Source organism: Glossina fuscipes, unplaced genomic scaffold (genome assembly GCF_014805625.2).
Source record: "Glossina fuscipes isolate IAEA_lab_2018 unplaced genomic scaffold, Yale_Gfus_2 61, whole genome shotgun sequence".
Classification (NCBI taxonomy): domain Eukaryota; kingdom Metazoa; phylum Arthropoda; class Insecta; order Diptera; family Glossinidae; genus Glossina; species Glossina fuscipes.
The window spans coordinates 4,366,622-4,392,748 of NW_023998433.1; the positions used below are offsets into that span (position 1 = coordinate 4,366,622).

The 26,127-nt window shown below is 34.2% G+C and overlaps 2 protein-coding genes across 2 annotated transcripts; one reads left to right on the forward strand and one right to left on the reverse strand.

The window, feature by feature from the left end:
- Positions 1–10,945: 10,945 nt before the first annotated feature.
- Positions 10,946–11,637, reverse strand: LOC119637998 (cuticle protein 38-like). Its single transcript, XM_038034504.1, has 2 exons — positions 11,385–11,637; positions 10,946–11,278 (listed from the first exon to the last, which is right to left on the reverse strand). Exons 1-2 carry the CDS (start codon positions 11,394–11,396, stop codon positions 10,964–10,966), a joined length of 327 nt encoding a protein of 108 aa, XP_037890432.1. The 5' UTR covers positions 11,397–11,637; the 3' UTR covers positions 10,946–10,963.
- A 10,736-nt stretch (positions 11,638–22,373) lies between these two features.
- Positions 22,374–23,526, forward strand: LOC119637987 (cuticle protein 16.5-like). The gene is made up of 2 exons (XM_038034485.1): positions 22,374–22,446; positions 22,515–23,526. The coding sequence occupies exons 1-2, from the start codon at positions 22,435–22,437 to the stop codon at positions 22,794–22,796; spliced, it is 294 nt and encodes a 97-aa protein (XP_037890413.1). The 5' UTR covers positions 22,374–22,434; the 3' UTR covers positions 22,797–23,526.
- Positions 23,527–26,127: the final 2,601 nt, after the last annotated feature.

Genomic DNA, 26,127 nt, shown 5'->3' on the forward strand with positions numbered 1-26,127 from the left:
CCATTATTTTTATAAAAATTCCACCTTCGATATTATTGCAGTAACTGAGACTTGGCTAAAACCAGATGGCGCAGTTGACATCCGTAGATATCGCTTCTGTCGTAATGATCTCGCGGACGTGGTGGGCGCGCAGGAATCTACGTTTCACACGACATTCAACATACAATTATTTCGATAGGCTCACATTTTGGAGAATGTGAAATTGTTTTTATTGAAGTGAATAGGAACGGTATGGTGGCACTAGTGGTGTTTACTTACCAGGAGCGAACATTGACATCTTTGAATCGATGGTCGGTGATATTTTTCAGAGACACAATAACATAGTTGTGGTGGGGGACTTTAGTAATGACTTATATTAGTTTGGAGAAAAAGAAATCCATTATTTTTATATGAACTTCAGGACTTTATTTAACATGCTTCGGATTGTCCGACTTGGGTCGAATATGCACCGTTTTGTTGTACGATTTGTTGCCATTTTAAAGGTAACTTCAAAATGCCTCTCTCATAGAAGTCCTGGTCTCTATTTGCAAAAAACTCTAGTAGTCGATTTTCACAATCGTCCCTAGATTCCAATTTTTTATCATTAAAGAAATTTTGCAATGCAAGGAAAAGATGATAATCGCTTGGTGCCAAGTCCGGACTGTATGGCGGATGCATTAAAACTTCCCAACCAAGCTCCCGAAGTTTTTGGCGAGTCACTGTAGATGTGTGTGGCCTAGCGTTGTCGTGGTGGAACACGACATCTCTTCTGTTGGCCAATTCTGGCCGTTTCTGGTCAATCGCTATGTTCAAACGGTCCAGTTGTTGACAGTAGAGATCAGAATTAACGTTTGGCCATATGGAAGCAACTCATAATAAATAATCCCCTTCCAGTCCCACCAAATGCATAGCAAAACCTTCCTGGCCGTTTGAGGTGCTTCACCGCTCTTTGACCACGATCGTTTTCGCACAGGGTTATCGTATGTGATCCATTTCTCATCTCCAGTCACCATCCGTTTAAGAAATGGGTCTATCTCATTCCGTTTGGCCAAGGCTTCGCAGATGGACATTCGATCCATCATGTTTTTTCTGTTAATTGGTGTGGCACCCAAACATCGAGCTTCTTTTTGAATCCAGCTTTGTGTAAATGGTTTAAAACTGTTTTATGGTCGATTTTTAGCTCCTGGGCGATGTTACGACTGCTAACATGCCGGTCAACTTCGATCATTTCTCCGATTTTATCGACATTTTCGACGACCGGCCTACCTGTGCGAGATGCATCTTTAAGATCAAAAATTCTTGAACGGAATCTACGAAACCAAAATTGCACATAATTGGCTGTTACAGTATCGGAACCATAAACACCATTCACAATTTTAGCCGCCTGGCTTGCATTTTCGCCTTTGTCAAAGAAAAACTGTAAAATGTACCGAATTTTCTCTTTGTTCACTTCCATTTTTAACACGCTGTAACTCACAACTGAACGCACCAAACAAAAAACAGCAAAAGAATTTTTTTTACTGCGAAATGTACAGTATGTAAATGTACAGTATCGGAAATTGGTTGATCGATACTTTACGAGAAATCTATCAGTGCAGCCATCTACCGAAAAAAATAATGGATTTCTTTTTCCCCAAACTAATATATTACAAAATAAACATTTTTATTTTGCTGTTGTTTTTTCTATAATTTTTGTATTTCTCGGCATAAAATTAAGCGCTATGGCGCCGCTTGGTATTTCTCGACATAAAATTAAGCATGCGCGATCGTGCTGTTTGGGATTCTTCGACAGTGTTTTTTAAATACCGTCTGGGACTCAAACGGTTAATGTTCCGAAAATCGTAGAGTAATGACATTTCCTTATACTTGGCTGCCATTGATTGATTTCTTAAATCCTTCCCCAAATAATCCTTCTTACTCTTCTCCGTCTCACTGACAAGAAGGCCCACCTTTTAGTACTTGCTGATGAAAGTTACCCAAAAATAGAGATTTTACATATTAATTTGACGTTGGATCATATATTTTAATAATAGTTTTCTGATGAAAAGTGAAACTAAGTAAGAGACGAATTGCAATCATTGTTATTTTATGATGAAAAGAAGTGAATAGTAGGAAATTTTTTGACAAGAAAATTAACTTTACTAAATTTAGAACATGTTCGTCCATGTTTTGCCAAACCTTTTTATGCGCTCAAGTGGCGATACGGTATTATTTTTAGTATTTTATAAGGAAAATTAGTCAAGAATTTTATTAGGTGATGTATTGTAAGATACTGAATGGTTGACCTTTTCCGATTATAAAGTGCTCGCTTATTTATTTATTTTAACTTGCTGTGCCTTGTAAAATACCTTTTTTATTATATTATTTTTTAATATTGCCTAAAGTAATGTTTTTGTGTATGTGAGTAACATTTATTACTGCATAGCAAAGAGCAGCAACAATATAAAAGAAATTCTTGGATATGCGTTTTAAGTGACCGGGCAATAGTGTGTATGTTGGTTTTCTATGAAGTTTAATAAGCAGCGATAAAGCATTGTGTACAATTTATTTTTGAATTTTATGATAAGCCACTGAAACTACGTGCTGCTTTTTTGGATATTACATAATTCCATGAAGTATGGTATGTTCTTTGATATTTTATCATAAGCTATTAAAACTATGTATTGTTTTCCTCCTGGAAATTAAATAGTCACGGCATGCTCTTTAATATTTCTTACGACATTTTAGAGGTAAAAAATGATTAGAAAAAATTTCAACTGCTTCGTTAATTGCAGAAAATGTACGTTCATAAGAACTTTCCAGCAGTAGAGAAAAAAAGGAGAAAACAAATAAACAAACTGTAATCGCTTTGCATGTTAAGCAAATAAATGGCGTTCATATTAAGATCGTGAATATTTTTTTTGATAAAAACACGTTTTCAGTCTCTCTTTTTCTCGTAAGATGTTTAGTTTATGAAATCGAACGACAAAAGTTAAGCTTATATGTGATATAAAATATCTGAAAAATAATCGTCCCAGTCTTAATTGAATATATTCACACACCCGACAAAAATTTTGAAAAATTGTTTTCAGTTGCTGGAAAACTTTAACAATCTTGTTGCGCCTGAGTAGTGATTGACCTTGTGGTCTATTATCTATGAGATAGCTACAAAGAGAAGATTCAGAATAACTAAGCTGATTAACATTTCCCTTGTGTGCCAGAAGGTGACTCGTTCTTTCGACATAGGAAGTTTATGTTGCAAATAAGAAGAGGATATATTCGCAAAAATGCAGTATAGTACTTAAAAAAAAAAGGGGTGAAAATAAAATCAAACGCAGAGCATTTCACAATTCAAACGAACTGGATGTTTCTTTTTATTTGAAACAATTTAAATGAATGCGCGGAACCAACCACCTACGAAAAAAAGTGAATTCGTAATGATAACAAAAAATTTGTTGTTCGATTTTTTAGAACTTTTATTAAAACTTACTTTTGTATATATCATATGTGAAATTGAAGAAAAATAAGCGAGTTTTGTTCTTACTGTCATCAATGTCGTCGAATTTGAATATTGGCTAGCATTGAAAGTATAGATAGCTATATTTTTTTTTTTATAAGCATAAGTTTTGAGTGAAGACCTAACTGTTTTTCTCTCTTCACATGTCAGCGGACAATAACAATTTCCGCGGGCCAAAAAAAAATGATAGTCAATGTATTTATTTACTTTGTTTAATTATACATGAAATTCAACTAAAACAAATTGACAGTCGAGTTCAATTGACTCTTAAAAAAAATCTTATATTAATTAATATGAAAACCTACTGTAAGTATAATAAAACAAATGAGAAAGAAAGAAAAGAAAAAAGCATGTACACAACTAGCATAGAGCCACACCCACAACCATTATAGGACTAAATTGCAAATGGACCCGTAAGCCATCGCAAACATGCAAAAGCTTGGCAACCGATAACAGTAAACAACAACTAATTTTCGAATCATAATGACTTTTTAAGGTTAAGAGTTAGTTTAAGTACGACATAGGTAAGTTACGCGTATTAAGCAATGTTGCTTTAATGGACTTTAAAGAGTCCGATAATGAGACTAGGTGATACACGTCATTTAGGTTTCTGCAAACAACTCTGAGCGGGTTAAACAGCTCATAATTGACTAAGCTTAACCAAGATAAAGTGCTTGGAGAAGCGGTAAGGGACAGCTTATTTTACCAAGTAATGCAGGCGAGTCAATAGTACCATTTATTACTTTGATTACGAAGGAAACACCAAGAACAAATCTACGGTTCTCGAGAGACGGTAAGGACAACAGAAGCAACCTATTTTCATAGGGGGAAGAGAGGCAATCGGATCCCAACCCAAATTCCTAAGGGCAAACAGCAAGAATTGCTTCTAACAGACTCAATTGAATCTACATTGCACCCACACAAAAGAGGCATACTCGAGTATAGGTCTAACCAAACATCTGAACAGTCTTTTCGTAATGTAAGGATCATCAAGCTCTTTGGACCACTCCTTTATAAAACCAAGCGCGGACCTAGCTTTGCTTAACGAGAGCTCAATATGCAAGCGGAAAAGTAACCTATGGCTAAATAGAACGCCCAAATCTGTGAACGAATCGATGTCCTCCAACTTGTGCGAATCGATGAAATACTGAGTAATGAATAACTTGCTTCTTGAGAAAGAAAGCGTCTTTCATTTATTTAGATTTAGTTTCAGAAGATTTATCTATAAAAATTGGTGACCGTAGATCTTCCTTTCCGAAAGCCATGCTGGTGTCGAGAAATATACCAAATAATGGCAAAGGCCAAATGCTGAGTCAGAACTCGCTCGAACAGCTTAGGCAAGACACTCAACTCGGCTATGCGTCTGTAGTTCTCAACAAGTTGTCTACTTCCACTTTTGTGAATAGGAATAAGGAAACTACTCTTTTAACAAAAGGAAACACATAAATTCAAGGACTGGTTAAAAATCTTTGAGATAACATCACATAACTCGACAGCGCAAGATTTAAGTACACATGGATGGAATTCCATCGGGTCCAGGCGCACAAGTATATTTTAGAGAGCTCAACCCTTTAAAAACATCATCCACAGAAATAACCAAATTAGGAATTAAAACCAAGTTAGTTATAGGATATGGGTAGTTTGCTGATAAATCGGAATTAGCAGTCGAAAAGTTTCGTCAGAAGTATTCAGCAGAAAGATTTGAGATTTCAAAAGCATCCGAGGAATCAGAGCCATTAAAAGAATCATGCAAGGGATGTGTGGAAACTTTTCTTTTTGAATTAAGAAATTTAAAAAAGTCTTTGGGATTAGCAAACAGGGAGGATTTAATGAACTGAAGGCATCTGCAATAATAATGATGGTTGAGGCAGTTAAATCAATGCCTTGCCGCCAAGTAAGCGAAATAGTCGAAAACGCAGCCACTCTTCGAATATTTTTTGAACAGCGTGTTTTTTCTGTTCTTGTAATATTTAATTGTCTTATTAAACCACGGGGGAAAACGTGCTTCGAGCTCGGGACTGTTTGATCGAAACAGATGCAGAAATAGCTAGATTTAATATATTGTAGAACGATGGCAGTAAGATTTCAATACTTACAGGTGAGAAATCAAGCATAATATGTGAAAGATGAGATATTAGCAGTAAAATATTGATTTTATGGAAATCATAATATTTATTTTTTAATAAAAGCCTTAGATGCTAGTGCTTTTAAGAGTTTAGTCTTAGAATTTATTTCTCTGGCGAAATTAATAATAATAATAATAATAATAATATTTGAAAAAGTTGGATTTGGAACATTAAGGTAGTTCAACGATGTGATGAAAGGAAATGCACATTGCTGGATGATAAGGATCCTCAGGTGAACTAAAAGGTCGACATTTACGCTAATTTTGGGGAAATTGGCAAAGCAAAGGTCAAACAGTCTACCATTACAATTAGGGGTACGGTTGTATTGAAATAAATTATGATCAAATAATTCGTTAAAGAACATAATAGCTTTATTAGATGTTAAGGTAGGAATCAAACCGCCAGAATTATCACTGTAACACCAAAATTGCACATAATTGGCTGTTACAGTATCGGAACCATAAACACCATTCACAATTTTAGCCGCCTGGCTTGCATTTTCGCCTTTGTCAAAGAAAAACTGTAAAATGTACCGAATTTTCTCTTTGTTCACTTCCATTTTTAACACGCTGTAACTCACAACTGAATGCACCAAACAAAAAACAGCAAAAGAATTTTTTTTACTGCGAAATGTACAGTATGTAAATGTACAGTATCGGAAATTGTTTGATCGATACTTTACGAGAAATCTATCAGTGCAGCCATCTACCGAAAAAAATAATGGATTTCTTTTTCCCCAAACTAATATATATATGTATGTATATATATGCATGTATTTATTTAATATGTTAAGTATATATATGCGCAGTTTTTAAAGCTGTACGGTTAGTACAAAAAACACTTTCAATCTTGAATACAAAAGTGAGGATGACGTGCGCTCTTCCATAACATCTCGTAATGCGAACGCCATTACAATCCAATTAATACGCCTAAGCGAATGCAATGCATAATGAGCACAATTGAAATGCAATGCATCTCTAAACAAAGAGCGCTGGATTTGTCAATAAAAACATAAGAAATTATGCTTGTTTATTTGCGGGTGTGAACTCTTCGCTACCATTTCTAGCAAACTTTAAGTTATTAAGTGCATCCATAAAGGCTCGTTTATGTAGAAACATGTATTATTTATTTATGCAAGCAACATATGCGTTCGCGTGTATACGCTCTGCCTAAGGGGAGATTTGCAATTACGTCTGATAAAAGGCTCCTGTTGTTCGTTATTGACAATTAAAACAATTTTTTTTTGATTTTCAATTATTACAGTACGAAAATTTGTTTTCAGTTAATTTGAATTTACGCAATTAACGCAATTGTGATCTTCTATATATTATGTGTACATATATAAACGTAGGTTGTTTTTAATGTAAAGAAAAGCATTAAATGCCTCATCGGACATCCTGCACTCAACGTGTGTATCTTCTGTGCTGGTCAGATGAACATATATTTGTTCTTTCATTTTTACAGAATACAATCAATGTCTTGTAGAGCTTTTGTAAAGCAGTAGAAAAAATTGGATAGAAATTTTTAGTAATAGAACGTCATTCTACCGCTCGCGTTAAGGAAGAAATTACAGGCTTGACAGGCTTGTTGGCTTTCTATTTTTGGAATTCTTAAGATCGTAAACTTCGCAATAGAACTGTAAATTTTAAATTAGTAAGTTCAGTTAATTTATCCAGATTAGGATTGAAAAAGGGCTAAAACTATTTAAAATGTATTCCCATAAAATTATGCTAAGTAAACTGAAAACATGAATACTTTGTAAGTTTTACGAATTTTGATGGATGTTGAGGGCTTAGATTTCGGCCAAAGATACTTCATGTGTCCTGTTTAGTTGGTTGATTTACGTTGTTAAAAAAAGGAGGAAAACAAATGAATTCTAAAATTATCAGCACAAAAGGGATCTTTTTACTTTATGAGAAAAGACGGAAGAAACAAACAACAATAAAGGAAAATTAATTATTGTTTATGATAAAAAAAGAGTTCTTCGAGCATTTTTTCTCATTTGAGTTGGAATTTAATAAAAATAGTAAAAATTTGTAATGCGAATGTTTAGTAAAGTAAAATTCTCTTATTAATTATATTTGCGCCTTGATAGCTGCTATGAAATTATATACGAAAGCAATGGTGATGTAATCGTTCGAAGATTTTTCAAGCTATAATTCTATAAATTTAAGTTTAAAAAACAGAAAATGTGAATAGTTTAGGATAGACATTCGATACTTAAAGAGAAGTCATGACAGGAGTTTCACTTTTGCTTAGATTACCCACTTATAAAATGAAATATTGGAAAAACCTTTCATTTCGCGACAATTAAGTTATGGATATGCTTGGCGCGTAGACTTCTTAGAACATTTAATGTGACAAATAGTGTGGAACATTGAAGGCTGCGGTAGCGACGATAGGATACCTCTAACGAGGGCTTGAACGCCCTAAGTGCAATGGAATGGTGGATATTGGAAGCGAATGATTGTAGATACTTATTCTACCCGATTCAGCTATCTACTTAGTCCGTAGTACATACGTCGAGAATCAATTCTGATATTTTGCTTGTTGTACTTATCACCGTAAGATGAAGATATTAAATTTGTTTTCCCGTCTACTCCACTTCTCATAATGTTATATATATATATATATATATGTATAAATAATAAAGTATAATTGATATATATTTTTATACATAGTTTTATATAGTTCTATATATATATACATATATAGTTATATATATATATATATATATATATATAGTTGATTATGTGACTGGGCTAGCCAATCTGCATGTCCGTCTGCCATTTATTATTGTAGCGTTCGCTTTGGCTTTAAAAACATGCTTGAATGATTGTTAAATATGATCGAGAGTTGCTCTTAATTTAGTTCACAATATAGGCAGGCAAATATAATTTGCAAACCACGGCAGAAATTTGTCCACTTAACTTCTTCATGATATAAATGCGCTAGATTCATATACGTAGAATCTCTACATATAGAAACAACTGTTACATACAACCTATAGAATATATTAATCTAAGCCTCCGCTTAAATGTTATTTATAGTCAGCCAAACAAACATCATGAAATGGGATCTGATGGACCGAGTGACATAATCACGTCTCATAACACATTTTAGGTTCAACCTTCTTTACGCAATTGGACACGGACGGTATTAATTTCGTAAAGACGTAATCGAAACACATAACTTGCACCCTTAATAATAATCAATTAAACATATTTGTGAAATTATTGAATATAATATTATACAGATATATATACATATATATATATATATATATATTTGTGCATTTTCGTTCATATTCATTAACTCTGGCATCTAAACTTTAGGAGCCAGCAAATTTTCAGATACGATATTTACACAATGCTTCCTCCCTGGCGATAATAAAGAATATATCTCCACATAGTTAACACTTAGGTGACTATGATATTAAATGAAGAGAACTGATGGCAAACTGAAAATTTTGTCAACGTTGACAAATATTCCACTTGAGCAAAAGCAACCAGAGGTCGCTTAGTAAATATTAAGGCAAACTAACACGCGTTAAATGCAATTGCATGTATATACACTCTTACGCATCTAAGTACATAAATCTCACCTTAATGCTGAGGGATATGTATGTGTATATATATATATATATATATGTACGTGCACATAAGGAATAAATGTTAGCATTAATCAAACCTGTGGTTTTTTGCGTGTAAATTAAACATAAATATCTGTATGGATTTTAGCATACATTTACATGCATCCTATTACAGTAGAGAGAGTTGTACACCTGTGTGAAGTCATTAATTCCTGCTTGGTTGACTGGTTTTTGCGTTGCAGGCATATGACTCACTTTTGAGTGTGCATTGAGTCGATAAGTTTGTGTATGTGCGTGTGGGAATCCTTGCTTGGCTGAGTGGCTTTAGTTATTGATTTGTTTATTTTTTGGTTTTGATTTAGGAATTGCCGCAACCCATCAAAATTTTACTCTTGAGTAGACACTTATATCATTATAGGGCTTCCACTGTATCGTTTTTTACTTTTATATACCCCCATATGATTTGTTCGAAATTGCATAGTGGTATGCATGGAAGATCTCGTTTACCCAAAAGTAAAATAAAAAGAAGACCAGCAAGCGCGTACACATTGGATTTCATAGAGTTCAGCTCTTACACTTGTCGCCAGTTGTCGCCAATTAAATAGAAAATATATTTAGTTTTGATATATTTTCGTAGAGTTGCCGTGCGATAATTTGTTTTTTTTTATCGTTATTCTCTTGCCTTCTACGTATAATGTCGATACTAGCCATTTATTTGAGGCTTTTATGTTTAATGTCGATAATAGCCACTTATTTGAACTTAGACAGTAGTCAAGGTGTGCGAATGGCATCAATAAATTTATGAACACTTTGCAGTTATCCTTAGCCGTATGGTAATGTGCGTGCAACACTCCAACTATGTGCACGGGTTGCAATTGAAACTGAGTGTCGACGACTCCCTCCATCTCCAACGATTGTTATTTTCTATTACCCTTTTGGATGCAGATTTAGTTAATTCTTGTTGTTGTTATTGCTGCTTTTCTCTAACATCGACAGCTGTGTAAACAAGCGTAAATGCCAATTATCTTTGGCAAATGCTTTTTTTTGGTGTCACACAAATTGTCCGAAAGAATTTGTTTAAAAATTTTTATGGACGAAAATTGGAACAAATGTTAAGTGAATTTTTCTATCTACAATACGGATCGAACAGTTCGCAACACTGAAAAATACTATATGATTATTTCTGATCGAGATAACATACATAATTCATCATAGTTACGATTTTTAGACTATGCATCACAAAAAAATTGCCTTTTTTTGCTTTTTACTCCCCCCAGCTTACATTCGAAAAAATAGGTAAGCCGGTTCTTAGTTTAATTCGTAAGCAGCAATATTTTGAATAAGAACATCGCAATTTGTTATTACATATATGTTTCGGATTCATACTCTCATATAGAAGTAGCCCTATACCAGTGCGTGAGCAGTAGTGGGGTTTAACCCATAGAAAAGTTTCGCGTTATCTTCGCGTATACCACACATTATATAACTTTAATGCTATATATACTTTAACTTTTTTTATTTACCAATATCACTAATGAAAAGTAAATGTTAGGTATCAATAGATTTGCTCTAACTTATATATAAATTCTTTTGTTTTTTCTTTTCTAATTTATTTCGTTTTTTTCCGTTTTCAATTTTTCGTGCAGAACACAAAAAGGCCTTTACTAAATCAATTCACGATGAAAGGGTCGAGTGTTTTAGGTTACACTAAAAGGGACAGCATTTTTAAATTATTAGTAACTTTCAGGTTTATTTCAGAAAACAATTGCTTTATTTCTTTAACAGTAAAGGAGTATGAGCAGCAGCAACAAGAGGAGAAGGAACATCGAAATGGGGTATGGCAGCACTCACGTAAGCAGCTGGAGCAGAGAAGACGGCGGCATGGGCAATGGAGTGAGCAGTATAACTAGAGCTATAAGGAGCCACATAAGCAGTATGACCCACTACAACGGCCGCATCAGGTGTAGTATAGGCCACGGGAGCGGTATAAGCAGCAGAAGCCAGAGGAGCGGTGTAACCTATAGGCGCTACTAAGCCCGGCGCTGCAGTCACCACCGACAATGCAGCGAGCATACAGACGGAATTCTTAATATTTGAAAAATGGTTAATTAATTCAAATGTTTTTTGAGAACAAAAAATTTGTTCAATTTCATTTTTTCATTTTTTATATCAACTTTCCTTGGAGACTTACCAATTTGCACATTTTAAGTAGTATTGTTTTTTTATGTCTTCCTAGGGGTTTTAGCTATACGTATGGATTGTTATTGTTAACTCGTTTCCATTTGCAAACGTTTATATACTCGTTTTAGCTGCTATGAAAAACTTAATTATAAATTCTCTTCAGGTTTGATTTAAAAAATTCCTTTTTAATATCACCATAACCACGACCTTCCTTCTGCTTATTAATCATTTAAGCGTTCGAATTTGTATATCATTTGAAAAGTAAGAAGGCTTTTGGATACGATCAGTGTTCCTTAGATCCTATGGATTTCAACAAGTTGTGCTAAGTATCAGCTGTTGTTCAGCAGTTGTTGTCTTAAAGCTGAAACATAACTAAAAAATGTAAACATTTACATAACGTATTATGAAGATGTGTGAAATTCAAATTGAGGTGGGTGTTAAAACGTCCTTGTGTAGAAAACCTATTTGGACCATCGAGCGCATAACATTTCTTAGACATTCCACAATGCTGAAGTTGACATATCTTCTTACGCATCGCTTGTTTATATAATAGAGCATAGACTACGAAAGCAATTGAGCTATTCATAGAAAGCCTTCCAAATGCTAATCACTTTACTTCGTATCAATTTAATAAAAATAAGTGGGTGTTTTTTTTTAGAAGTGCAAAGTGTTGCCTTCCGATATATATTTTACTTTAAAATTAGCCCCTGCTTCTTTACTTTATTGACCGGTCACATTTCGCGTGATTTTCTTGGCCGTTACAATGCACACTGGCTTACACTGTTTTCGTTGTTATTGCTTTGCAATACTTGCTTGATATCATATATGGGTCGATTTTTTCTTTTAAATTCTTATAAGAAACAAATTTTTTATCAAACTACTTGTTACGTTTAGAAATATCTATCGAAAGTAACTTTAAAGTTTTTGTTCCATCGCAAGAATTTTTTTTTAGTAGTTATGTAACGTTTCGCGAAGAAATATTAAGCATCACTTTTACTCTTGCAGCACTGGTGATGATGTGGTTCGATTAGTAGCATTGTAGTTCCAATTCCAGAAAATGCTTGGGATGTACTGGTAGATATTCTAATAAGTTAATATTTAACATTTTTGAAGGTGTTAAGAACAGTTTGCGAAGGGAATCTCCTTTATAACTAGAAGATGAAATTAATTACTAAACTAAAACTTTGCGTGAAGACTTGCTAGTTTTTAGAGTATCTAATGTAACTAAACGTAGTGTTGCAAAATTAATTGTTGCTTGATGTTGTGTAAAATTCTTTCTGCCGAACCAAACTATTAACGAAAATTTATGTACTTTAATTCCTTTTTTGCCATAGATTCAATTCAATCCGCGTATGCACATGGTGTAGTTTTGTCTGATTTCTGGTGATTTTCGAAGTTTAGGAAACGGATGAGAGCATCTCTTTTTTTTTCGATTAAAAAGATAAAGTCGAATCGAAAAATGTTTTTTTTTTTAGATGACAATGAATTAAAATTTGTCATTAACTACTCAAGAAATTTCTATACAAATTTCATACAATTGGAGTCCTTGCAAAACAAGAAAAAAACTACTCGATTAGATAACGCTACCCAATTTAAATAAGAAAGCTTTACTAACAACGTCAATAAGTCTCCAGTCTTATAGATATGCTGCTTTCGCCGGCTGCTGTCCATTCGGCTAACTGCCGATTTGACTGTGGATTGTAGTGATAAATCCACTTCCCATTCTTATTCACATATTGCATGAAAATTTTCTGTACATTGCGGCTAAACAAAGGGAAACGTCAACAAGTTGTTATCAAAAGTGAGCAATCGCGAGGCCCATTTCGAGCAGAAATTGCACAATTGTAAACAGATCGCCTTCTTTTATCCTTCAGATGTCAGATATCTCAAGCAGCTTTTCACCTTACCATCTTCCAATAATTTTGTACACCTTTTGATGTTTTCTAGAATAGTTTCCACTATTATCGAGATTCGTACGACCTCGTTTCAAATAAGCAAACCAACGATAGATTATTGTCATCACACGCTGGCTTTGAACGGTTGAAATCATATAGGTCTGTGTTGCCGTATATGTCTCACACCATAGACTTATTGGGCGATACGTTACGTGTATAAGTTTTGATTTTTATATATAGACTGGAAGATTCCAAGTATATACAGGCATGCTTATTTATGTGCCTGTCTATTTTCTTTAGCAAACTCTAACATAGAGCTGTGAAGCTTGGTAGGGATATCTTCGCTTGATTTTTATAAATTAAAATTTGAAAACAGATTCCAATCTTTTCACAAGCTCACTCCGATTTATTGACAGAAATAGATTTTTCAATTGTTTGTGGAAATTCATGTGACCTTAGTAGTCAGACATACAGGTAAATAAATAGAAAAATTTTAAATCGATCTCGATTTTGTGGTGAAAATAATAAGAAATTCTTGTATTGCCATTTAATACCATCATAGAACTGGTACAAGTATGTAAGCCTTTATATCACAGTGCAAACTAAGTAATTTAATTACTTAGGTGGACGTCTATGCATGAATTTTACCTATTTTGGCTGCTCTCATGCATTTGGAATATTAATTTACGTCTTCGTTACTTCGTTGTCGTTGTTATCATATTAATTAAATATATGTAAATATAGACATATGCAAGTGAAGAGTGCCCTTTACGGTATGTTTATGTATAAAAACTGTGTCACACTAAATACGTTATATTAATTATTTCTTCTCTCTTTTCTATGCTCACTACAATGGTTATAGTAAATCTGTCAAATGCTTACCACACATGAATATACTGAATACATTTTCAATCAGCAAATATAGACGAATAAAAGTTCTCGTTCTTTTTTATCTTTCTCAAATATTTTCTTTTTTTTAACAGGAATGGCCAGTTTTTACGGTCAACGTATGCACGTCTCGATAAATATTTTTTATAAAAAAGTACGTATTAGTATAATTTTGCTTCGACAAATGGCATGATGTTAATGTCAATGCCTATATACTATAACATATATATTAAGGATATATGCTTTGTTTCAATCGTAATAATAATTTAAAATGATTTAGATGATTATGTAAATCATGGTAAATCAGGTAAACACAATGTTCATTAACGAATTTTCCTCAACATTAATGGTGGAGAAGTAATTTTCGTGCTAAGAAATTAATTCGCTATTTCAAAATGTAATATGATCGACTACATTTATTAATTGTTTCACAAGCAAGGAACTAATTTTATAGAAGAAGAATGTTTCAACATGTATTTCAATTTAAGTACATATATTTTTGATCAGTTCTAAATTTTGAATTGATCTAAGTATGTATGTCCCTCTTTCCACTTGTTTGGCTGTTTACGGTGAAATGCGCATTGATGGTAAAACTAAAGCAACGCGCGCGCTTTCAAAATGAAAAAAAGCCGTGGAAATTCTTGCCCCTAGATTATAAATAAGCCAAATTAGTGAAAGGATAACCTTAGTCTACAGTGCAAGATAAACTTAAACTCTGTTTTCACGACCAAAATATGGTCATTTTGTTTATTGCTTACAAACTAAAACAAATGCGAGGATGTTATGCTATAAGTGCTTTTACTATACCAGGACAAGAAACGGAAAATGGGGTAAGTCTATAAAATATTATAGAGAATCAAAATTTAATATTTTTTTTTGTTTTTTTCTCTCTTGATGAAAGGTGTTTATTCATATATTTATTTACTTACACAGGAAACTCAGCTAAAATATATTAACAGCCGAATTCAATTGTCTCTTAGAAGTAAATCTTATATTAATCAATATTAAACACTAATACAAATTATATAAGGAGAGGTAAAGAAACAAAAATGATTTATGAACTAAATGAGAAGGAAAAAAAGCTTGTACACAACCGGCGCAGAGGTATATCCACAACTAGTACGGATCGAAGTTGCAAGTGAAAGCCTAAGCCATTGCAAACATACAAAAGCCTGGTAATCAGCTCAATGTGCAAATTAAAACATAATCTTTGATTAAATAGAACCCCTCAATCGATGAACGAATCAATGTCAGTACTGAATGACTTCCTTCTCAAAAAAGAACGCTTGTTACATTTTTTTTCGATCTCATTTCATAAAATTTAACTAGCAGCATATAATTGAATTATTGAAGTCCGTTCAAAGCTGATAAGATTGCGATTCCTAGGTGAAGAAAGACAATGGTTTAACATCGTCAGCGTACATTAAGATCTGGCTGGATTCAGTCACCGAGGAGAGATTATCAATGTATAAATTAAATAAAAGGGGTTCTAAGTTTCTGTCTTCAGGGACGCCAAACGTTACGGAGAATTCATCTGAAGTGATCAAGTTAAATAGAATCTTGAATGATCTGTTATGCAGAGACGATATTATCCATTTCACTAAGTACAAAGGGAAGCCAGAGAACAGCAGTTTGAAGGTCAATAGGTTACGGTTAATTAAGTCAAACGCTTTGCTAAAATCAGTATATGCGACATCCGTGCGAGAGCCAAAAGAGACGAAAAAGTCTTGAAAGCATGGCAATTAAACTCTAAGAGATCCGTAGTAATTGATCGTCCTTTCAGAAAGCCATGCTGGAATGGAGAAATATAAAATTTGATAGCAAAAGCTAAATCCTGGTAAAAGTTCTCTCAAATAACTTATGTAAGACACTCAACTTGGCAATGTCTCTATAGTTCTCAACACGAGGCCTGTCTCCACATTTGTGAGGCGGAATAAGCAAACTACTATTCCAACGCAAAGGGAAACCACTTGATTTCAAGGACTGAGTAAAAATCTTTGAAATAAGACCATATACTTCGTCAGAGCATGATTTGAGTACGCATGATAGAATGTCATCAAGCCCAGGCACACAAAAATATTTTATAAATCTCAAACGTGTAAAACGTCGTTCTCTGAAATGAGGAATCTAAACCGAGTTAGTTCTAAGATACAAATAGTTAACAGTTAAATCAGAATGAACAGTTGACAAATTTCGCCGGAAGTATTCAGCAAAGCGATTTGAGATTTCAATATCACAACAGGACTCTGAGCCACTGAGAGAAATCTGCGGGGGATATATGTAGACTTTTCTCTTTGACTTGACAAACTTATAAAAATATTTATGATTAACAAGCAGTGAGGATTTTATCAGCCCAAGGTATTTGTAATACCGTTAGTGGTTGATATGAATTATATCGATCGTCGAAATAGTCATCAGCAGAACCAATTTCATAAATTTTTTGAAAAGTTTGTTTTTCCTATTTTGGGAACATTTAATACTCTTGTTAAACGATGGCGGGCATCTGCTTCGAGGGCGAGGTTGCTTGATCGAAACGGATGCAGACATAGCTAGGTTTAATACATCACTGAACGAAGACAGAAAGGGTTCAATATATCCTGCAGAGAAATCAAGCATAATGTGTGAAAGATTTAAGATTTAAGCAGTAAAACATTAGTTTTTTTAAAATCATAATATATGTTGGAGAAAGTCGGATTTGGCACGTTAGAGCAAATAGAGGAAATACAAATTGCTGGATGACACGGATCCTCAGGTACACTGAAAGGTGAACAGCTATTTACAACTATTTCCGAGAAGTTGACAAAGCGAAGATCTAAGAGTCTGCTATTACCATTCGGAGTACGGTTATATTGAAGTATATTACGGTCAAATAATTCATTGAAAAACACAATAGCTCTATCAGATGGTAAAGTGTCGTCCACATAGCCAGAATTATTATTATAACACCAAGTAACTGGTGGGAAATTCAAGTCTCCTAACGCTACGACTATAACAGTAAATTTAGTCTCTTCATCCATGTCACAAATGAGGGCAGCATGTCTCTTAAAAATAGAGATATCCGCATTCGGAGGGATATAGGTGTGTATATAACTGTTTATTGGCAAATTTCGCCCTAATGGCAATAAATTCAACGACGGGAGGAGTAGAAAGTTCAATCGAATAGGACGGGACTGCAGCAGATATGGCAATTAAAACACCACCACCAGTGCGATCCAATGGATCCTTTCTGAAAATCTGGAAGAATTGTGAAAAAGTTCTGACGAATGTAAATCATGATTTAAGCAAGTTTCAGTGAAGACCAAAAAGGAAACCTGCGAGCTGACTAAATTTAGGAAAGTAAAGCGGATTTTTGAGGTCAAGTCCTTAACATTTTTGTAAATGAAAGTTACTGGGAAGGAACATTTAGTTTTTTGAGAATGAAGGAGCCATCCCGAGGGGTTAATTCTTTAATTAAAGATTCAACTGGCCGAACTGGTTTGTTTAGCAAAATTTCCATATATTCAGTCCGAATTAATACCCTAAAAGAAGACATAGCTCTAGGAAATCTCTCGGCGAGAATATGGAGAGGGTGACCACACTTGCAAGTGCAGCTTCTTCGACTTGTCCAACATGGCGACAAGGGGGACGTCTGAAAACCTAAAGGAAAAGGCGGCTTTACTATTTTTAACAGTCAGCACTGACAGACTACGTTAATCATGAGTATGCATTTTTAATAGATGGTAGAAATGCCATGGGAAAGATTCAATAGGAGGGAAAATGACTGTCATATGAATTGACTGAAAATGCCATTTTGAACCGCTTCAACATCGCGGTTTCGTTGCTTGCCCGGCAAAAACAAAAGAGTCTTTTGTGGCATATTGAGATTGTGTGTCTACTAAGAAAGTTCTAAGCGCAAACGGTCCTGGGTCAGTGCACGAGAATTTTGCTGTGCTTATGGTAGGATAAGCCAGGTATAGTATATTACGAGCTGCTAAAACCGAACGGAACTATTTCTGCGGATGTTTACTGACAATGGAATTTCTTTGTCTTGCAAAGGCTTACTTTTCGCAGTAATGGCTAAATTGGAGGGGGCAGAAAAAATTGGCCCATCCAATTCAAATGTTTTTACATCAAGTTCGCCAAAATACTATTGCTCAGCGATTTTTGTCTTATAAGGATTTTTTCGAAATACGGTGCTACGGTATATGGTAAGTCACCATAAATATGATCCTATTCCGTTAGTATATTATACACACTGTATTGCACTGCAATTGGAGATTCGGAATTGACTTCGCCTCCGTTTTTACGGTTGTCCTTCTCCTTTCATCGCGTCTGTCTAGTACCCACGTAGACGGTCTAGTATTGAGTATTTTGAACTTAGTTTATGTTTAGAAATCAAAACGCAAAACCTCATATGGCTAAAAAGAATCTGAAAATATTGCTTTCAACAATCAGAAAGTTGGGTAAGCAGATAATGTTCAGCTATAAATGGGAAAAATACCTTTCAGGATCGTTTATAAAAAGCTTGCAATTTCTTTTAAAGTAAAAGGCGTCCAAGATTCATATCGAAGCGAACGTAAACATTTTAGTCCTTTCATTAGAGACAATTTCAGAATGCTATGAATTTCCTTTTTTTTTTTGGTTTTTAGTTAAATTTTTACGCCGCATTATGTCCGCGTCCTGCAGACAAGGTCCATAAGCTCTTTCGAATTTAATGCTTTAAATAAGAAGATCTAACAGCGGTTGTTATTAGATCTAGAATGAAGTATCATACGAGTCAAACGATTTACATGAGAAAAGATTATGGCATCTAGTTTATCTTGGTTTCTTGACTCCACGGACCTGATAACAAAGCAACAAATTGGTTTCAAGCGTGGTAGAGGGTGCATCGACGCTCTTTTACATATTGATTATTTCATAAGCAAAGCAATTTCCGACAACGAAATCACGTAACAGTTCTCTCAAAAAGCATTTGAGAGAGTTGGTCTTCATGTTATTTTAAGACCCTTGAAAACATGGAATGTTGGACCCAAATTCTGCAACTAAATCAAATCAGTCATGTCGCATCGGCGGTTCAAAGTTAGAATCAACAATCATCTTTCTGATTCCTTTCCGCTAAAGAATGGCATTCCGCAAAGATCTCCTCTCTCTGTCATGCTCTTCCAGATCGCCTTCAACGAAATTAGCAAAATTCTTTGGCGTGTATCAAGAGTGGAACACGAGTGGAATACGCGGACGATGTATACATTTTTACAAAAGGAAAAGACAACACGAAACCAATCAACATCCTCGAATCTATTGGACGAGAGATCTCCGCATGGGCAAACTCTTCAGGGGCTAAAATTTCTATACAAAAATCAAAAAAAATGCACATGTGTCGAAAACAAATGTGCGATGCAGGAAATCTACTGATGCATATTAATGGCTTACCAGTGCTAAACGTGCAGACGCTGCATATTCTCGGGCTCACTTTTTCCAACAAGCGTCGTTGGAAAGCACACTGTCGTCGGTTAAAAAATTCTATTTTAACAAGGGTGAATTTCATACAGTACGTTGCTTAGAGAAGCCATGCGCATATTAACACTATTGCTTATCTTACCAAAATGCTTGTGTTAAGCAAGATTGACTATGCTTTGATAATTTATGGCAATAGCTGCAAATCTAAAATCAACATCCTTAAACCGGTCTAGCACCAAGCAGTCAGAGCAAGTTGTTATGCTTTTCGGACGACGCCCATAAATAATATTATAATTGAAACTGGTCTCCCAACTTTAGAAAACAGACTTTATGAGTTAAAAGCTAAAATAGTCCCCAAGCTTCTTAATTCAAACAAATCTATTCTCGGTGATGACGTGAGAAAGATTATTATTGCGAAGAAAATTCTAAAGTCACAATCTGCAACCGACCATTGTTTGTACGTCGCAAAGGAATTGAATATTCCCTTAAAAATTTCCCGCTCTTTTGGTATTAAACCTCCATGGATTTTGAAAGACTGTTCTTTTGACATTTCGCTGTCTGTGCACAAAAAAGAAGATACTCCAAATTACGTCTTCAGGAATCTAATAGCTGAAAAACCCCAAGTATTGGAGAGTACTGGTTGAAATCTTTTATAAACAGACGACTCAAAATCTTCTGGTCTACCTGCTGTTTGTGCCGTGGTAGATGCTACAATCTTCTCAATCACATATTTGACGAAAGTACTTCAACGTTCACAACCGAAGCCAGAGCTATCCTTCACGCTGCGAACCTTGTCCACAAAAGCAAACTCAAAACCGTCATTGTTACCGACAGTTTGCCTGTATTATATGCTATTCGGAACCCTTCGACTTCGAGATGGAGCACCATCAACAAATTAAGGAATATAATTACAGCACCCGACGGAAAAATTAAAATGTTATGGGTGCCAAGTCACATCCGTTTATTGGGAAATGAGCAAGCTGATCGAGCTGCTTCTGCTCCTCTAATTATGGATGATGTCATGGAAAAGTTGGATCCTCAAAGATACATTGGAAGAAAAGTTAAAGAGAAAATTGCAGAAGGAAATTTACAATACCATCATCAACACTATTCTTCCGTTAACCCCCAATTAACTCCATCTTTATATCCAACAAACGTTGAGAAACCCAAGATCCAAACATTTTCGAGAATTAGCCCTGGTCATACTATCGCAACTCGCCAATGGATCTTGAAGAAGTCTTCCTCCCCAAACTGCAGTTGTGGACAAACTCTCACTATAAAGCACATCCTGTGCGACTGCCTTAACTTTTCCTTGGCTAGAAGTATTGCATTTGGAACGATTAACTCTTTGGACATTCTAAAACCAGCTTCAGAACCGAATATAAATTCAATATATTACTTTATTAATACTACTAAGCTCATTATCTAATGTACATTTATTCATATTAGAGCCGATAGCCTGTGCTGCTAGTGCTCAATGTCTTTTTTTTAGTCTAAGAATTTATTTCATTAGTCTAAAATTATAATAATAATAATAATACATGAGAAAACCTCTGCTTACAATAAGGCCGGAAATATTGTTACTTTTTTAATATTTATGATATGAAATTGAACCTCTAGTTAATGCTCAATAGGTACATCACTAAATAGTTGACATTTTGGTTTTAATTACATCTGCTATGACATTTCCTTGAAAGATTAACGCAGTCATTTTTAAATAGCATTTTATCTGTAAGCTTTGTTATACCGCGCAAACCTTCAATTATAGATTTAGTAATTAAATCAAAGCGACACGCGTCATGCACATTTTATTTTATAAATTTGTTTTCTATTTTTATTAAAAGAACTCTTTGTCAAATTTTCCTTTGGCTATATGAACCATTGCGATTGTGAATTTTTAAAAATCGCGCTTAGTATATGAGGTCGCGTCATCAATGTCATTCTCCTGCTTTCTATTTATAATTTAGACCATTATAAAATGTTTACATCGATTCGATTTTCATCTGTTGTTTAAACGCCTAACATATATTCAAAAATTGGTTATAACGACCTTGAATAAGCGAAGTAAAGTTTTCTTAACTGAATTCAATATTTGAAGTCAAATTTCCATAATTCTCCATAATTGTTCGAAGTACTCTTTGATGTGATAGTCGAAATAATGACAGAAATTAAAGTTATTCGAAGTTAAACGTAATTCTAAAACGAGCATAGAATCATACAAATGATGTGAGGTTATTAAAACGGCTAATTTCAATAAATAATGCTGGAAATATGGTCAGTATAAGTCACAATGTAAATAATACTCGTACTATGGTATGGTGTCTATATGGCGGAAAGTAAGCGTACTAAAAGTAAGAGATAATGATACCATTAACCGTTACTATCGAAATACATTTTTGAATCAACTAAATGACACAACAGTTTGTAAAAAATAAATAAAGTGCTGCATCTTTTACAGTAAATTTTTTGAAAAAGTTTAAATACTTTATTTTGTGAATTCATGCCAAGAAATTAGTCAAGGTTAAAACGACATAGATTATGTACACATAAAATTTTATATATGCGCTGTTTTGCATGAGAGGCTTGAATTGAATTATAACTAAAATATAACAATTGAAAAAGAGAGAAAAGAAGACTATTAACACGCATGTGCGTATGCGGACTTGCATAACAATTACTTGAAATGACGGCCATACACGTTAGCTAATATTGCTTTAGAAGCTACCTTCAATGGTTCAAATCTATGCATACGTCGGTATATAAACAAACCTACTCCTCGATTTATTATAGTTAACTTTTAGCTTTAATCGTTTACGAATCAGTAAAACACAAAATAAAAAAATGTTTAAAATTGTAAGTTGTTGTTGCGGCGGAGAATACAAAAAGTATACATAATCGTACTACGCTTATTTTTTTGCCAGTTTGTTGCCTGCTGCTTTACTTTGATGGCTATCGTAACTGCTAAGCCTGGTGTGGTAACATATACAGCTCCTGTGGCGGCCGCTCCTTTAGTTGATACTACTATTGCTGCTGCCGCTGTGACAGGTCATGCAGCTTATGTTGCGCCTTACGCCTCAAGCTATAATGCTCACACCGTTACCCATTCCGTTGCCGCACCTTTCGTTGCCGCTGCTACCGCTCCTTATATTGCCGCTGCTCCCGCTCACTATGTTGCTGCTGCTGCACCTTTGTTATTCAAGTAAACTGTGATTTTGCGTCTTTTTGTTTCGATTGAATGCTTTGAAATGCTGAAAATAAACTTAATGAGGTATAAAATATTCCTATTGAAAATGGTCTGTTGCTTATCAGTTCCCTGACCGGGCTAATGGAATAAGTGCTAATGTTAGGAGCCAAAGTTTTAAACTAATCTTCATATCTAATGCTACTATAGCTACCAGCTGTATAATATATTTGTGTTCACATTTGCCGTTAACAAAAGCAGTGGGAAAATATCAACATTTTTGTTGCGCTTATATGAGTAATTGTTAAAGGTCTTCAGGGAAAATGATGATGATTATTTTGCGGATGCGTTAGGTGATAAGAATTGAGATTCACGATATTAAGCCTTACATGGAACTTTTTCTCTGATTGCAAAAGAAATTATTGCAAATAGAAGTACCTCTTTTTGTTAAGTGATGTTTAAAAGAACTCACCGATGAATCCCTAAAGTAATTATCTTTCTGACTGAGAAAAACAGAAATGTTATAGTAGGACTAGGTTGAACCTACACTGCTTTGCCTAACACAATGCTTCAATTCATTTACTTTCGTCATAATATATCTAACATCATACGTTTTCGCCATCTAAATGCTCACTTTTCAGAAAAGCTCTTGTGTGCGAAACAGGCGGACCCCAAAACATCAACAGACGCAGACCAAATTTGGCAAAGTGATTCTTTGTTAAGAAATCATTTTCAGTGGTTGTTTATTTTTGTTTAAAATATCTAAAATGGGTCTTACTACCATAAAAGCGTTTATTTTTTAAAAGACTTTTATATGGGAAAAGTGTTTAAAGCCGGACACACATATAGGACCCGAACATCTACAGCAAATTTGTATGCTAAAACGTTACTTTGGACAAATTTATATTACAAAATTCCACGTTGTTCATATTTAAAAGCTTATTATATAGGAATGCTTATAGGGGAGAGGACCCGAAAGATGGCCCTATTTTCCCAAAGTTTTCGCACCACTTTGTGTGTCAAATATTAAAAATTGCAGTTTTTTTCCATATTCGAATCGGGCGAAATATAGAAGGTGGTCATAAAAATGATTCAATCCAACTTATTAACAATAGGATTCGTCCCCAGGCCAAAATATGTTAACGCACGAAATTTCATTACAACATCTCCACCTGTAGTTTGAACAAAAAAATACATGGTCAGACATCGAACAAATTAGCAGATAGACAGACAGTCAGGCAGGCTTAAATCGGCTCGAAAAATAATTTTGAAGCAAACGGCATAACAAAAGTTAATATATTCTGAGTGTTACATATATCCGTACAAAGTTAACATACTTAACTTTCAAGAGGACTAAAATTGATTACTAACATAGTTTTAATCTATTTTCCCAGTCTCTGGATATTGTATGTGTGATGACTAGAAAATCGATATACTTAAAATTCACTTTGTAATTATATTGCAATTATTTTAGGTACCATATTGTCTTTAAATAAAATAAGTTTAAGGGCATAATCTTAGAATATACGCCGTCATACCAAAAGTCTGAATTTTTACCGATATAAATAATGAGAAAGAAAAAGCAGGCAGTCAATCGCGCACGAACATTTTTGCCGTAGCATATATTCTACTTGCCTATAGAATGTTTTGAAAAAAATTGTACGCGATTCATATTTAGAAAAATGTCGACAACTGAATAATATGCATACAACTTCTTTCGCAAATGCATGGAAGAACGCGCTACTATTGCAAACATAAGCCCGTAATGTCTAATCTTAAGTATACATGCTGAAAAAAGACAACAACATTATCTGTATAAAATCGAACATTTCATTAGCAACTAAAACAAAAACAATATGTATATAAGAGCGAATATTTTATTAGCAACCTTATTGTAACATTTTGCCTTTATGGTCTTGTGTATATGGAGAGGCTCGGTTTTTGGCGAATTTCGAGGTGATGGACCAGGACCAGGGCAATGAAATTAGGTTTTTCTGATAGGTTTTAGCATTTTTCACGACATATCGAAAATCTATAGGCGGGTCATGTCTCTAAGAATGGTTATAACACGATTTTAACATTGCATTCGTTCAGTATTTGTAACGTAACTTTGCATGAGATTTGCTAGCAATAATTAGGCATTTTTGGTTTTCTGCTCCTAGTTAGCGGCTTAGCATATTTTATATGTGCACGTTGGCTAAGATTATTTAACTTTAATACTTACTTTACTTTATTGCTGTGTATTTCGCAATAAATTGCAACGTAGCAACGACAATATTTAGTGAAGACACGAACCATGAAATGTGGGTTATCTTGGTGGGCTATCTTCACTTCAGTTAAGATTCTTATAAATTATGTGAAGTTAAATTTCGTTTATGCGATATATGTAAGTCAATTTAAATTCACTCCAACTGTGACACTTGACAAGATCTTTTTGCAAATCTGATGCAGAAAATAATCCTAATCAGCCAACAGAGTCGCTTCATACTAGGCAAAATTAAATAGTAAAATGGATGGCATATAAGGATCTTTTACTTGTTTAAAATGTTCACACAGGTGCACCATTTTCTTTAAATTTATGCGTACTGTTTTAGTTTTCTTCCGACGCCTCAACGTGTTAAAATCGATGCATTAATCATGGAGCAGCAAGCTTTTAAATAACGCTTCCAAATGGTTACAATTTTCTTTTATTAAAATTTGCTTTTTTTGTTATTATTAGTTACGGCTGATAGTTAGGTGATTCTTCTTGGTTCTTTTAACCGAACAATTTTAAACATGTCTAACGGAAATATTTGAATTGTTATACATTGTTATATATATGTTACACTTTATTTGAAGAGGAACGTGTAGCTTATGTTTGTGAAGTTATTAGATGATAAAATACACGCTTTTCACATATTGAATATGTCCAATATTAAGCACATTTTGAACAAAAGCTGTGTTTCAAAGGAACAAATGTATCGTAGAAGTCACGAAGTCTGCTAAAGACTCAATTTATAATTCACGCATTCATATCTGTCTAATCAAAAATATTTGGCTTTAATAAATTTCTTTACCTCATATCTCAATCAAGATTTTTTTATGACATTTATGGTTAGTATGAAAAACTTCGGTCAACATCTTAAAAAGATTTTCTTACCGATTTTTTAAAATCCATAAAGGTTATTACACATCCAGTAATGCATCATTTGCGCATTTAATGTCCTCCTCGAACCATTACTTATCTTTATTAAAAAAGTTTTTATTATTTATATATTCATCCCCATCTTCAAATTATTAAAGTAGAATATAATTGTATGGGAAAACAAAAGAGGTTCAGATTGTTGAAATTCTTGAAAATATTAGAATACATA